We start from the raw sequence: 14,872 nt of genomic DNA, 5'->3' as shown, positions 1-14,872 counted from the left end.
CACAGGTAACTAGAGGATACATAACTGAATGAAAGGCTGCAGCAACAGTAAGGTTTTACTGTTGTCTACATATTCAAAACCTTGAATAAACATTTTTTGAAGGCAGAGTTTATAAGATTCCCCTAAAAAGGTCTGGTTTAGGGGCAGATGTGAAACATTTGAAAAACAAAAACTGTTCCTTCCCCAAGAACTCTGGCTTTTGCAAAAACTTTGAAATGAAAAGAAACTGTTTTGGATTAATACTCTGGACTATCAAGGCCTTCATGTGACTACTTGGCCTTTACATGCTACAAATACTATCCAAAAATAAATGTAAGCTCCAAGATTACAGGGAGTCTTGATCCATTTACTACTGTATCCCAAGCGCCTAGCATAATGCCTAGTTAAGTTCCTCAAGGCTATCTGTGAATGAACGCATGCTGTTCGAAGATTTTACTGTCTGAAATCAGTCCCTTTTGCAGTTTTCCTACAGTTCTCCTGCTCCTACAGTGTACTGAAAGCCAGGGTGGGCCTGCTTGATGTCTCTATCACCTTCTCCAGATGGTTTCATTTCCAAAGTCATGCAGAATCCTTCTTCTTTGAGGAAGACCTCAAAGTCCCACCGACAAGACCTCCTACACTTTATCACTATAATCTACTAGTCTCCTGCTCATTCTGCAGTACTAATTAGTAAATGTCCCTCCTATCATCACCTGAAGGAATGAAGATGACACATCCACTTACTCACCCCACCCCATCCTCTGACTTCCTCTAATTTCAGAAACCCCCATACCCACTCCAAGATGATTCTCCTACAACTGTGCCCTTGCTATTGGTAGCATGGCATAACAACACTAATAACTGCTAATATGTGAGGGCTTATTATACACCAGACACTGAACCACATAGGCCTTATCTCATTTAAACTTCCCAATAGTTTGTCCCAATGCAGACAAAGTATAGAGGTTTAAACAAATTTTAAACATCGCTCAGCTCAGGAGTGGTAGAGCTAAAATGCGAATCCAAATCAGCCAGGCTCCTTAGCCTGTGCTCTTAATAGTGCACTGGGATGAAAAGAATCAAGATTTAAACCCTAGCTCTGCCACTGTGCCACAGAAACTTTTTGATTTTGAGCAAAATAAAAACCTCTCCAAACCTCAGTTCTTTTAATTCATAAAATACTGGCAGGAATAAAGAAGATAATGTATGTTAAGTGCTTAGCAGAGTATCTGACATGCTACAGATGTGAGTTCCATCCATCCTACCAACACATGCTCTTTGAGCACATCATAAACATTGAATGCTGTGACAGGTATGGAAGATACAACAGTGAATAAGACCAAAATGGTCACTGCCTTCACAGGTCTGCACAGCTCCTGATGGGTGCTCAGTAATATCTGATAGACGGAAAAAGCCCTCAAGGAGGTCTGTTAGCCTCCTTCAATCAGCCCCTCTTCAATCAGCCCATTATTCTGATATAAAGCAATCTAATGAGAATATTTCGCTGCTTAAAACCTTTAGGAATTCCACACTGTGGAAGAGATAAAATCCAAATTTCTTTTTTTATTATTATTTTCCTAAAGTAGGCTCCACACCCAATGTGGGGCTTGAACTCACAACCCTGAGATCAACAGCTCTATGCTCTACCGACTGAGCCGACTACCAACTGGGGCTCAACCAGGAGCCTCAATCCAAATTTCTGAACACAATATTATACCTATAGGTATGTGGTTCAGTTCCCCTCCCCACCAGCTCCTCTTTAAGCTGTGAAATTCTTTCTACGTATGAAATCTGGAAGTCAAATCAACATAGACTAATTCTGGTAACAGCATGAGAACTGGAATTACCAGTTTGGCATCCTAACCCTTTCCCACCCCCATCACTTATTCACACATACACACACATACGCACTCGCATACATACCCACCTACCCTCAGCTCCTTTAAGACAATGCCATGGGTTCTGTCAAACCATCTGAAAACCAAGTTTTAAATCCGGGTGTTTCTAATTGTAGAACACAACCTATCAGGGGATTATGAAATCAATTTAGTGGTTGGAATTAGTGATTTGGAAAACAAAAATAAAGAGTACATTATGTGAACTAACAGCTAAGTATTGGTATATAAAACCTGTTACAGGGGAGCCTGGGTAGTTCAGTCCATTAAGCGACTGACTCTTGGTTTTGGCTCAGGTCATGACCTCGGGGTCCTGGGATTAAGCCCCACATCGGGCACCGGGCTGAGCATGGAGTCTCTTGTCCCTCTCCCTTTGCTCCTCTTCCTGCTCTCTCTCAAATAATAAAATCTTAAAAAAAAAACAAAAACCTGTTATAAATGCACGTGCAACATACTTATGTTCTGAGCCATAATATAAACTATTTCTTAACATGGACCATTGTCAAAATGGTTTGAAAACCATTGCTTCACACCCTTTGTGTAGCTAGCCTCAGTTCCTTCTATGCTTCCTCAGTCACAGAAAATTCCATCTGCATCAAGCCACTTGCAATTCCCCAAACCCACCTCATTCTTTCACTGCTTGCCTGTAAGCTATAACCCAGGCACAGTGCTAGGCTCTGGGAATACAGTTGAGAGAAAAACCAAGGTTTTGCCCATATGGCACTTAAGAATCTAGACAGACAAATGCTATACTAATCACATTAGTCTCTGTGACCCAAAGTAAACAATCTACATGAAGCAAATATGGATTCCCAAGAACATTTATCAAAGGCAATCGATCAGTCTAGGGGACAAGGGATGCACCCCTGAAGGGAATTAGCACAGATCTAAATGTCAGAGTTACCTAGGTAAAAGGGTACAGGAAGAGCAATGCAGACATAACAGAAGTTCAGTGGCCCTAGGGTAGAGAGGGTGTAGCATGATTGAGAAACTAAAAAAAGGCCAGCATGCTAAAGCCTGACAGCAAGTGGGAGTGATAGGAGAGAGGACTGGAAAAGCTGGCGGTGGCTAGACCAGGTAGGGTGTTATGGGCCAGGATTACTCCTCAAAGTAATGGGAAGCCACAAGCGGGTTTTAAGTAGGAGACGACAAAAGAGGTGCTCTGTGAAGAAAGTACACTTTGTCTGCAGTGTGGAGGATACACTGGAGGGAAGACAGGAGTTGTAGATGTATCCTGGCTAAGAAAACCTGAAGTCAAGGGAATGTAAACGGTAAATGAAATGCGGCACCGGAGAGTGAGGAAAATGCCTGGGGTTGAGCCCTGAAGGCCTCTCCACTTCCAAGTGTTATATACCTACCTATTATAAATGTGTATGAGCACACATAGGTAAGTGCACAATTATACTTGCTTCAAAGGTCACATACAGAAAAAAAATGTGAAAGTCTGCTCACTTCTTTAGCAATTAGTATTAACAATTTGACATGTACGCTTACATTTTTTAAAAAATGAGATCAGGCTATACACACTTTCCTACAATCTGCTTTTTCAAGTCAGTGATGTAGTGAGAATATTCTTTATCAGGATATAGATAATTCTAACTAACACATTTGAATGGTTTCAAAGTATTACACAGTAGGACTGCAAAAACAATTTAACCAATCCCACAGAATTCCAACTGATGGATAGTTGAGCTATCTGGGCCCGTTACCTGTCCATTCAATAGCCTCTGTCCTCTTTCCACCTTATTCACCGAACCCTGATTTTGTTCCAACAGCAACATGTTCAGCCCCACATGATGGTTTGTGACTGTCCAAGTAAGACCATCCTGTTGCCCACCTTTCCAACTTCCCTCTCAACTACGGGTAGTCACATGATCAGATTCTGGCTAATGACCCTAAGGAGACGTTTGCTATGAGATTCTAAGCCTTTACCTTCCTGGTAAAACAGAACACAAATATTGCTCTCTTTTCCCTTTCTTCCTGTTTTGGACATGAATATAATGACAGAGGAGTTCCAAGTCATGTGCAACTATAAGGCCATAAACCAACGCCAAGATTAGTAAAACAGAAAGGCAGAGAGAAAGCCTGGGCTCTGATACACATATACACACACATAAACACTAACTCATTTTGAAGAATCCAAATTATGTATATATTTCCACTTTAAAGTCTGAAAAAAATAAAAGATTTTCAGATTAAATATTCAGAGCAGAGATATAAGTGATGCTCTACAAAAATAAGAAGCATGCTTAAGACAAGATGATAGGGAAACACTGCGAACACCTTTAATTTAAGTCTTGGGTCCAGAAATGCCTTGCTGGCTCCCTGCCAAGCACATCCCTCTGTCCTACAACTTGATGGGATGACCTTTCTACACAATCTCTGACAGCTCTTGCTTTCCCTTATTTGAGATTTCTAGCTTCTTTTATGAACTCTTGGAAAATGTGTCAAATTAAGACATAATCTTTTACACAAGAAGTTGGAAGGTATCGGATTTGGCTGAGCGATTAAATTTCATAAGAATAAAAATGAAACACCAGAACAAAAACTTTTAAAAGCCTGGGTAGCTCAGTTGATTAGGTATCTGACTTCGGACTGGGCTGTGATCGTTGGGTCCTGGGGTGGACCCATGTCCGCCTCCACATTCAGCAGGGAGTCTGCCTCTCCCTCTTCCTCCTCCCCTTCACCCCACTTGTGTTTTCTCTCAAATCAATAAATAAAATCTTTTAAAAAATTAAAATAACAATAAAAGCGGGGGGGGATCCTCTTTTTGAGAAAAAGTGCTACCTAGCTATTTAATTCTAAAAAACAACTTCTGTTACTTTAATGTTTACAGTTTCTCAAATTTTGCCAGCTTCTCATGTTCTGGTAAAAATGAAAGATGTTGGATTTCTCAGAATTCAGCAACCTGTAACTCCACTTAAACCCTTAGGGCTTCTCCCTCTCCCTCTGCCTCATCCCCCCTGCTCATGCTCTGTCTTTCAAATAAAGAAAGTCTTTTTAAAAAGGGGGGGGGGTCACCTGGGTAGCTCAGTTGTTAAGTGCTTTCAGCTCAGGTCATGATCTCAGGGTCCTGGGATAGAGCCCCACATCAGGCTCCAAGCTCAGTGTGCTTCTCCCTACCCACCCTCCCGCTCTGTCTCTGTCTCTTTCTCTCAAATAAATAAATAAAATTCTTTAAAAAAAAAACAAAACCTTAAAGTCTACTACAATAAATTCATACTGTGTGAATAAAATGAGACACAAAACAATTTTATGTGTAATCCAAATTGTACATAATTCACATATTTGCTTCTAAACAAACAGAAGCTTACATCGCCATACTACTTTTACAGTTTACAAAATGCTTTTATATACATCTTCTCATTTTCTATTCAAAAGACATGAGAGATAAATATTATTCTTATTTCACAAATGGAAATAGACCCAGACATTATTCAGTCCTTTAACCACCATACAGTATAGCCCTGAGACTTTAGATCTGCAAAGGGTTTTAATAATGCAAACATCACATATATTTCAATTTTTATCACCATTTTCAAGTTTCCATTTTCTTAACAAAAGAAAGCAATGAAAAAAGCCTTCCATAATCTAATAATAAAAATGGGAAATATTATATATACAGTGTATACTTTACTTAATGAGTGAAATCTACCACAATTCTAATTTGGGCCTCCTATATTATTACCTATATACAGGGCACCAGTACCAGAACCACATTTAAATGAGCAATTTTTTTCTATTTTAGAAAAAAGAATGCAGAATATTCCTGTTGCCTTCAAGTTTAATGTATATATGTAAGTGTCAGGGTGTGTAGGTGGATAGGAAGGATACAGAAAATTACTTTTTGCAGATCTGGAGTTATAGGACCTCTGATTATCCCAGCTTAGACACACAGAGTATTGACAATTCATTTGGTCTATGTCTCATCTTTAGTAATGTATTTACTTTTCTTTCCCCACCATGCCCTTTTCTTCCTAAGTACCCTGTACGAATCAGAGTAGAAATTCCAGCACGTAGCCTTTCTTTCTGAATTATCTTCCCCATTATGTAATTTTTTTCAGAATTTTCTTTTACTATCTCTAAATCTTGAAGACATTTCTTTATAGTAGATAAGGGAGCTATAGCTTCTATTCACTGCCAGAAAAGAGCCATTTCAGCATAATTTCTCAGCAAAAAGCTGAGAGAAAAGTTGAACAGAAAGGAACAGAACAGTGATAGCTGGCAGAGCAGCAACATCTGCACTCAGAAAGCTGCACTGCAGGTCTCTCTGAAACTGCAAGTTATCCTGGTGTTCCTGCTCTGCCAACTGGAAGAGGAAAATTCTGGCTGGTCCTGAGTTCAAGGCAGACCAATATGTTTAAAACACTGGTTCAAGGAATCACCTTCTTGATGTTATAATGTTTTTATTGCATTTGAAGACATTTTCAACAAATATCTTGTGTTTGAGGCCTTGGCTAGGCAATCCTTTAACAGTAGAAATCAGATTTCTCTGGCACAACTCCATTGCCAGCAATGGGATTTATCAAAACTATAAATACCAGCACATGGAATATTTCAATACTGTACTCAATTGCTCATATCTAAATATTTCAGCTATAAAACAAACCAAATGTAAATGCTTTATAGTACAAATCAACAAATTCTTCACAGAAGAAAACAATGAAAGACTAATTTTCTATAACATTACACCTGTTCATTAGTTCTTCAATTATATTACTTAGAATATTTCAAGAATAATAAAATTTATGCACCACTATCCTTGTGTTCTCAACATTTTTTATCTAAGTTCTAAAGGACATAAACAAGGATGCATATAATCAGACGTGTTTTTATAAATTTTTGCTGTTTCTCTTGTTGCATATCTTATAATAATGAATACATGGAGACAAGGACAAATGTACATTTAAATCATTACTGATTATATGAATTTTGCTTAAATGCGTCTTATAAATAAGATAAAATAACAGTTTGATAAGCTCAGCCGTGCCCTGTGAACTTTAGTCTGCTCACAGCATAACCTAATTACTATTTATTAATTAAAAAAAAATGTTTTTTTAAAAGCTGCAAACCACGGTTTATTACACATATCTGAATCATGAGGGGGTAAATTGTGATACAGTTCCCTCATGCCACTGACTCATTTGGAGGGAAAAGTTCTACAATAAAATAAGAGTTTACAAACTCTTTATAAAAAAAAGCTTGAATTGTGTTCTATGACTAACCTTTATTCTATGGTCCCTTTGACCCAAGGGACGGTTCCTGGCACATCTTTTTGAGATTTAGTTTCTGGGAAGTTTTCAGCAAACCTCTCTCGTGCTTTCTCCCAATTCTTTTTGCTCTTGTTTTGGAGAATGTGAACATCTTCAATGGAAGATGGTTTGCCGGTCCCCAAGCCTGCATGTGTTCGCCGAAGTTGAAGCTGGATCTGTTACCAAAAGTTGAGCAGAGGATTTAGAGTCTAAATACACTGAAATTTGCTATACCCAACTTGGTACTTTAATTCTTTGATTTATAAAGACTGATGCAAAAGATAAACCTGTCAAATCTATCAAACACATGCAGAAATGCATACATGATTCTATATAGAACTTCAAGTTATTCATCTACATTGTCTTGCTTATCAGTAACTACAGCTGACACTGTACAGAAAACAGAGTACTCCTCGCCTGGCTCTGTGGCTCAATGGATAGTGCATTGGACTTCTAGACAGAAAACAGAGTACTCCTTAAAGAGTAGCCACCAAATTTCACCCAGATGCCACAGAGGCTGCCATCCCACCTTAAGAAGAAGAAAAGGCAATGGACATACTTAAACCTATTGGTGCTCTAGCCTTGCCTAAGAAAGTAAAAGCGGTGGGGCACCTGGGTGGCTCAGTGGGTTAAGCCGCTGCCTTCGGCTCAGGTCATGATCCCAGAGTCCTGGGATCGAGTCCAGCATCGGGCTTGCTGCTCAGCAGGAAGCCTGCTTCCCTTCCTCTCTCTCTGCCTGCCTCTCTGCCTACTTGTGATCTCTCTCTGTCAAATAAATAAATAAAATCTTAAAAAAAAAAAAAAAAGAAAGTAAAAGCGGAAATTAAACATGAAGAGTCATAAAGAGAGGAAGGTCTGGCTAGCTCAGCTGATTAAGTAACTGACTCTCAGTTTTGGTTAAGGTCATGATCTCATGGGTCGTGGGACTGAGCCTGGCATTGGGCTTGGCACGTACATGCTCTCTAAAATAAATCAATCAATCTTAAAAAAATAAATAAATAAGAGCCACAAATAGAACTTGATTATTTTCATAAGACGAGGGGCAGGGGGCACCTGGGTGGCTCAGTGGGTTGAGCTGCTGCCTTCGGCTCAGGTCATGATCAAGGGTCCTGGGATCGAGTCCCGCATCGGGCTCTCTGCTCAGCGAGAAGCCTGCTTCCCTCTCTCTCTCTCTCTGACTGCCTCTCCATCTACTTGTGATCTCTCTCTGTCAAATAAATAAATAAAATCTTAAAAAAAAAAAAAAAAAAGACGAGGGGCAGGACTTCTGATTGTTTTGAGAACTATTAAAAGCTACCAGTGCTGAGTGCCTACTGTATGCTGGGCACCATACTAAGGGCTTTAGCTTCACCTTGGAAATACCCCTTGGAAAACAGTTCTTATAATTCCCATTTTTACATATGAAAACTGAAGTCCAAACCTGCCCTAAGTCACACAATTAGTAAGTGATAGAACACCTATTCTAACAAAATAATTCTATTTTGTAGGTTTGGCTACAAAATCCATGTTCTTCTCATTGTACCTCAATAAGTGAGAAAATTCACATTAACCCTCACACTGATCCATCCATTATTTCCTTAGGTACCAGATAATTATCAAAAAAGTTCTTTAATCATGTTACCTTGTAAGGTTTTTGTAAAAGATAACCTAAACCTCTGATGAACCATGGGGACTGAAAAATTAATTAGTGCATTGTTTTTCAGACACTATTCCCTTTACTGCTTGTTACATGACCTGATTCTTAAACCTAAAACAGATACAGGATCTGCCTGTTTGTAAAGTAACACTGTGGGGGTGCATGGATGGCTAGTCGGTTAAGCGTCTGACTCTTCATTTCAGCTCAGATCTGAGATGGAGCCCCATGCAGGGCTCTGTGCTCAGTGAGGAGTCTGCTTGAGATTCTCTCTCTTCGACTCCCTCTATCCCTCTCCTGCTTGTGCTCTCACTCTCTCTTAAATGAGTAAATCTTTGAAAAACAAAAGAAAAACCCAGAAAAAAAAAACAACAACAACACAAAACAATGTGCGTGCGTGCGTGTGTGTGTGTATTTGGTAACTATGAATACCACAAAGACAGTAATCATGTCTATTTGTGCTTGATACTATATTCCTGGCACTAAGGTACAAAGCAAGTACACAGTAAATACATCTGCTGTACGAATAAAGAATGAAAGAAAACACACATCTTACCGGAATTTTCATTCCTCCACCATCCTTCCCTAGGCCCTCTCCTTTTTTCCAACCCATCTTCTCCAACATCTTCCGACCTTTGTTGCTATCAGTAATTTCACTTTAAAGGAAATTAAGAAGATAGTTGATTTTGAAAAGGCCATGTAGGTCACATTTATAATAAACTAATAAATTAAAAGTAACTGGTACAAATACTATAGAAAACTGTTTGGCCTACCTAATACAGTTAAATAAATTCTCTTCTATATACTACTTAAAAGAAAAACACATACTGGTGCACCAAAAAAAAAAACCAGGTATAAGAATATTTCTCCTGTGGGCACCTGGGGGGCTCAGTTGGTTAAGTGACTGCCTTCAGCTCAGGTTGTGATCCTGGAGTCCTGGGATCGAGCCCCACATCAGACTCCCTGCTTGGCAGGGAGTCTGCTTCTTCTGAATACCTTGCTCCTCTCATGCTCTCAGTCATCCTCTCTCCCCCAAATAAATAAATAAAATCTTAAAAAAAAGGAATGTTTCTGCCACAAATCTAATAACTTTAAGTTGAAAATAACCCAGATGTCTATCAATGGTAAAATGTATAAATGGTGGCGTATTCATGTAAGAGAATTATTATACAGCACTGAAAATAAAATATACCTAACAAAGTATGTTGGACAAAAAGAATATAGACACAAAATAAATATTGAATGATCCCATATATTTAAAAATTCAAAAACAAGTGAAATTAATCTGTTCCTACTAGAAGTCAGGAAAGTGGTTGTCTTAAGGGAGGAAACAGGAATTAGTGATCAAGAGGGGGCATTAAGAGAGGGCAAGTTTCTGGGGATTACTGATCATTTTCTATTTCTTGACCAAGAAATATATGCTCTACAATGTGTTAATCTTAAAATATGTTATTGATAGTGATACTTACATTTGTATATTTTTATGTATATAAATTATACACCAATAGAAAAATAAAAGTAAAATTAAACAAAACTCTCATTCACTATTTGCATTTTGTTCTATGATTTTATGTTCTGCTAGTTTAAGGATATTTTAATTTTATGTTCCATCACACTGTATTTTCAGTTCTACAAAATATGTTAAATTAGCTTAATAACAGTAAACCAAGCAATGTCAGACCAATGTATTTCATTTTTTATTTCTGCCTTCTAATTTAACTCTAATGCTATCTTCATATTTTCCAGCAATTATATAGAAAATATTAAACTTAAAAAAAATCATCATGTTGTTTATATGATTCATAATGCTGTATTTCATCAAGGTTGATGGATGCAAGATGCACTGCTATTTTATGTACCATTAAGAAAACACTGCTGTCATATATATGTAACTAAAACTCTATCCTAGTATATTTTAGAATTAATAAAATACATTTAATCAAAGTTTATGGTTAGTTGTCAGTCTTACACAAAAGATTTAAATTCTCATTAAACCCCGAATTTATATTCTGGAAAAAAAATGTAGCTAGTATATGATTAAATGGAGAAATATGGCCATATCATATAGGACACAAAAATCACATTTTTCATGATATCAGTGCTACTTTACCAAAAGAAAAAAACCGAACCAAAGAAAAGTAAGAAAAATAGTATTTCAGAGTCAACAAGAACAAAAGTAGGTGAGTATTAAAATAATTATAAAAAATACCCCCAAAAAACACAGTTCATACTGATTTCTTACTAGTCCAAACTTTAAGATATCTAGTATATAAAAAATATGTTCACTCAGGGGCCCCTGGATGGCCCAGTCAATTAAATGTCCAGCTCTTGATTTAGGCTTGGGTCATGAGCTTGAGCCCTGCATTGGGATCTGTGATGGGCATGGAGCCTGCTTGAGATTCTCTATCTCCCTCTCCCTCTGCCCCTCCTTCCCCCATTCCCCCACCAGATTCATTGCTCTCTAAAAAAATGTTCACTCAAGGGCATGGCTAGAATGTTAGGTATGTGTATATATGTCTGTTTAAGTATTAGTACTTTCATATATGCTAAGTAATCTTCTAGGGAATGGAATTCTAATATTAAAGGAAAATGTAAATAGAGACAATATTTCCATCTTGTTAAGAATCATTCCTTTAAAGACTAATTACCAGTATATATAGTCCTATAAGTCATACTACTCTACAAATGTGATTACAGTACAAAGAATGTTTTGAGAAATTAAAACTTAGTACTCACGAATGAACAGATGCAGGAGCATCATCTCTTTGGAAAGTCCCTTCACTTCCAATCTGCTCCCTCCGTTTTCCAGCTCTATCTTTGTATTTTGGATTCTTCAATGCCTTTTCATCTTCATAGTCTGTATTCTTTATAAACATGAAATATTCATTGAAGAAAACAAACTGATACATAAAAATGAACTGTGTATTTGCTCTACTTGGTAAATATGGTTCAATGTAGTCTCTATTAAAACAACAAATTAAAACAGGCTATGACATAAATTAAGACAATTATGTTAGAGTATGCTATTTTCATTCTATCTCCTTTGAAAGGTTTATATTACTTCAAGTTGCAGAACATAAACTGCATATAGAAGATAATATAAATCACATATAAATTGTAGCATGTAATTGTAAGTGAATATATAGTACATTTTGATTTAATATTGTGTACGCATATTCTCATGAACTGCCAGCATTCAAAGAAATATGTAGAACTCCTGGGTTTGGCAAAACATTGACCACTTCTTTTCTCTAAGGGACTGAAAGTTCCAACAGACCTAAAATAGTTAGGTGTTATTCCTTAGAAGGGAAAAAGGTAGAAAGTGTTTAAAAAGTGGAAAAGAGCAGGTACTCTTTTGCCATGGCAATTAAAATAGATTTTTGCTTTGATATAGCTCCATTTATATGATTAGTCAGCCACTCAAGAAATATTTACTGAATAAAAGGTGTGGTATGCAAAGAATTTTGTAATCCCAGAAGGTAGACACATCTGCTTTCAGTATGCTATTGTATGACTGGTTCAACAATAAAAGTATGCACAAGACACAGCAGCAGCACAAAAGCAGAGGTAGTCAATTTCGCTTGGGGCTTCAAGGCCTCTTTCTCTTTCCCTTTCTTATGACTTGTTTATCTTTATATAAATCCCTGAAAGATGCTAGGGAATGTTAATAAAATTCAAGGTAAGTACTACAGAAATTTTTATTTAATTTTGATTTTAAAGGGAGAAGAAAAATATAGAACCACCAACCCTAATGGGTTTCCCCCCAGAAGACAAGAGAGTAAAACTTTTGAGAAAACATTTTATCCTCTCCTCATTATCTTCTATTTTCCTCCCAAATTAGCCCCTCAACATTTTTTCTATTATGATTTTTCCTAGTGTGAAAGCTAACAACAAAAAAACACAATTCTGCAGAAAAATATGTTATCCTGGCAGAAAAATATGTTATTCTGGCAGCATTTTTCCCCACAAATTCATGAAGTTTAAAAACCACTGGACAAACGCACTTAAGCCCTAGATTCCAGGGGCATGCACCTGGCTTGGTCAGAGAAGCATGCAACTCTTGATCTAGGGGTCATGAGGTCAAGTCTCACGTTTGGTGTAAAGATTACTTAAATAAATACAAAATAAATAAAATATAAAAAAACAAACAAACAAAAAAAACAGATTCCATAGCTAATTCTGCCACTTAGCATCTGAGTGACCCTTAGCTTAGGTCCTCAAATGTAAACGGAATACTAATTACCTTCCTCATCTACTTCTTTAAAAATGTTTTTTAAAAATGTTACTGTGGGGGCGCCTGGGTGGCTCAGTGGGTTAATCCTCTGCCTTCAGCTAGGGTCATGATCTCAGGGTCCTGGGATCGAGCCCCACATTGGGCTCTCTGCTTGGCAGGGAGCCTGCTTCCTCATCTCTCTCTCTCTCTCTCTCTGCCTGCCTCTCTGCCTACTTGTGATCTCTCTCTGTCAAAAAATAAATAATATCTTTTAAAAAAATAAATAAAAATGTTATTGTGATAATTAACAATACATAATTAATATGTTACATATAAAATACAGAATTAGATATGTCTGAAATTTGTATATACCCTTGAAACCATCACCATGATCAAGATAATAAATAAATCTATCTCCCACAAAAGTATCCTCAACCTTCTTTGTAATCCAGCCCTAGAGAGCCTTCCTTGCCTCTCTTGTATCCAGGCAACCACTAATCTTTCTGTCATGATATGCTAGTTTGCACTCCTAGAATTATATATAAATGGATGTGTACAGCACATATACTCATGTTGTCTGGCTTCTTTCTCTCAGCATAATTATTTTAGGATTCATCCCATATTGCAGCCTGTATCAACAGCTCATTTTTTTATTACTAAAGAGTATTTGACCATATAGATATACCATAATTTGTTTATGTTCATCAAGAGATGAATGGGTAAAGATATGATGTACAAGGGCACCTGGGTGGCTCAGTAGATTAAAGCCTCTGCCTTGGGCTCAGGTCATGATCCCAGGGTCCTGGGATTGAGCCCCGCATCGGGCTCTCTGCTCAGCAGGGAGCCTGCTTCTCCTCCTTCTCTTTCTGCCTGCCTCTCTGCCTACTTGTGATTTCTGTCTGTCAAATAAATAAATAACATCTTAAAAAAAGAAAAAAAAAAGATGTGTACACGCACACACACACACACACACACTGGAATATTAGCCATTAAAAATGACATCTTGTGTTTTGGAACAACATGGATGGACCTGGAAGTTAATATGCTAAGTGAAATTAAGTCAAGAGAATGACAAATGCAACATAACATCACTTATATATAGAATCTAAAAAACAAACAAAAACTAGCAACAGAGAACTAGAATACAGTACAAGCTGGTGGTTGCCAGAGGGGAAGTAGGGAGGTGGGGGATGGGCAAAATAGGTGAAGGGGTTTAAGAGATGCAAATTTTCAGTCATAAAATAAATAAGTTAGGGAGGTAAAAAGTATAGCATAGAGAATATAATTAATAATATTTTGGTAACATTATATGGTGACAGATGGTAACTCCACTTACTGTGGTATCATGTAATGTACAGAACTGTCAAGTCATGTTTTTTTTTTTTACTTTTTTTTTTAAATTTTATTTTTTATAAACATCTATTTTTATCCCCAGGGGTACAGGTCTGTGAATCGCCAGGTTTACACACTTCACAGCACTCACCATAGCACATACCCTCCCCAATATCCATAACCCCACCCCGCCTCTCCCATCCCCCCTCCCCCCATCAACCCTCAGTTTGTTTTGTGAGATTAAGAGTCATCAAGTCATGTTTTGATGTGAAACTGACACAACACTGTATGTCAACTATACTTTGGTAAAAAAAATAAATAAATACATTTTAAAAAGGTTTTCAAAAGAAAGAAACCATCATAAACATTTGTTTCTAAGTCTTTGTATGAACATATGCTTTCATTTCTCTTGGGTAAATATGTAGGAATAGAACAGTGAATCACATGGTAGGCATACATTTAACCTTCAGAGAAACTACTATTTTCTTTTCTTTTTTTAAGATTTTATTTATTTATTTTATAGAGATCACAAGCAGACAGAGAGGCAGGCAGAAAGAGAGAAGGGGAA

The 14,872-nt window shown here is 37.4% G+C and overlaps 1 protein-coding gene across 8 annotated transcripts in view; it reads right to left on the bottom strand.

The window, feature by feature from the left end:
• The window catches only part of AGGF1 (angiogenic factor with G-patch and FHA domains 1), a 123,669-nt gene that overhangs the window by 80,563 nt on the left and 28,234 nt on the right, over nucleotides 1–14,872 (bottom strand). For 3 of the 8 annotated variants that reach the window (XR_007127352.1, XR_007127353.1, XR_007127355.1), the window contains exons 12-15: nucleotides 11,496–11,623; nucleotides 9,316–9,415; nucleotides 7,100–7,302; nucleotides 1,911–2,001 (exon numbers count right to left, since the gene is read on the bottom strand). Coding sequence is in view for 4 of the 8 variants with exons in the window: in XM_047729257.1 (XP_047585213.1) it covers nucleotides 7,102–7,302; nucleotides 9,316–9,415; nucleotides 11,496–11,623 (429 nt within the window). In the remaining 4 variants the exon portion in view is untranslated. Of the gene's footprint in view, nucleotides 1–1,906; nucleotides 2,002–5,105; nucleotides 7,303–9,315; nucleotides 9,416–11,495; nucleotides 11,624–14,872 lie in introns of those variants that run through there. The other 5 variants (XM_047729257.1, XM_047729256.1, XM_047729254.1 and 2 more) reach the window with 3 other exon arrangements.

This window comes from Lutra lutra, chromosome 5 (genome assembly GCF_902655055.1).
Source record: "Lutra lutra chromosome 5, mLutLut1.2, whole genome shotgun sequence".
NCBI classification, from domain to species: domain Eukaryota; kingdom Metazoa; phylum Chordata; class Mammalia; order Carnivora; family Mustelidae; genus Lutra; species Lutra lutra.
This window is presented reverse-complemented; position numbering and strand designations above follow the sequence as displayed.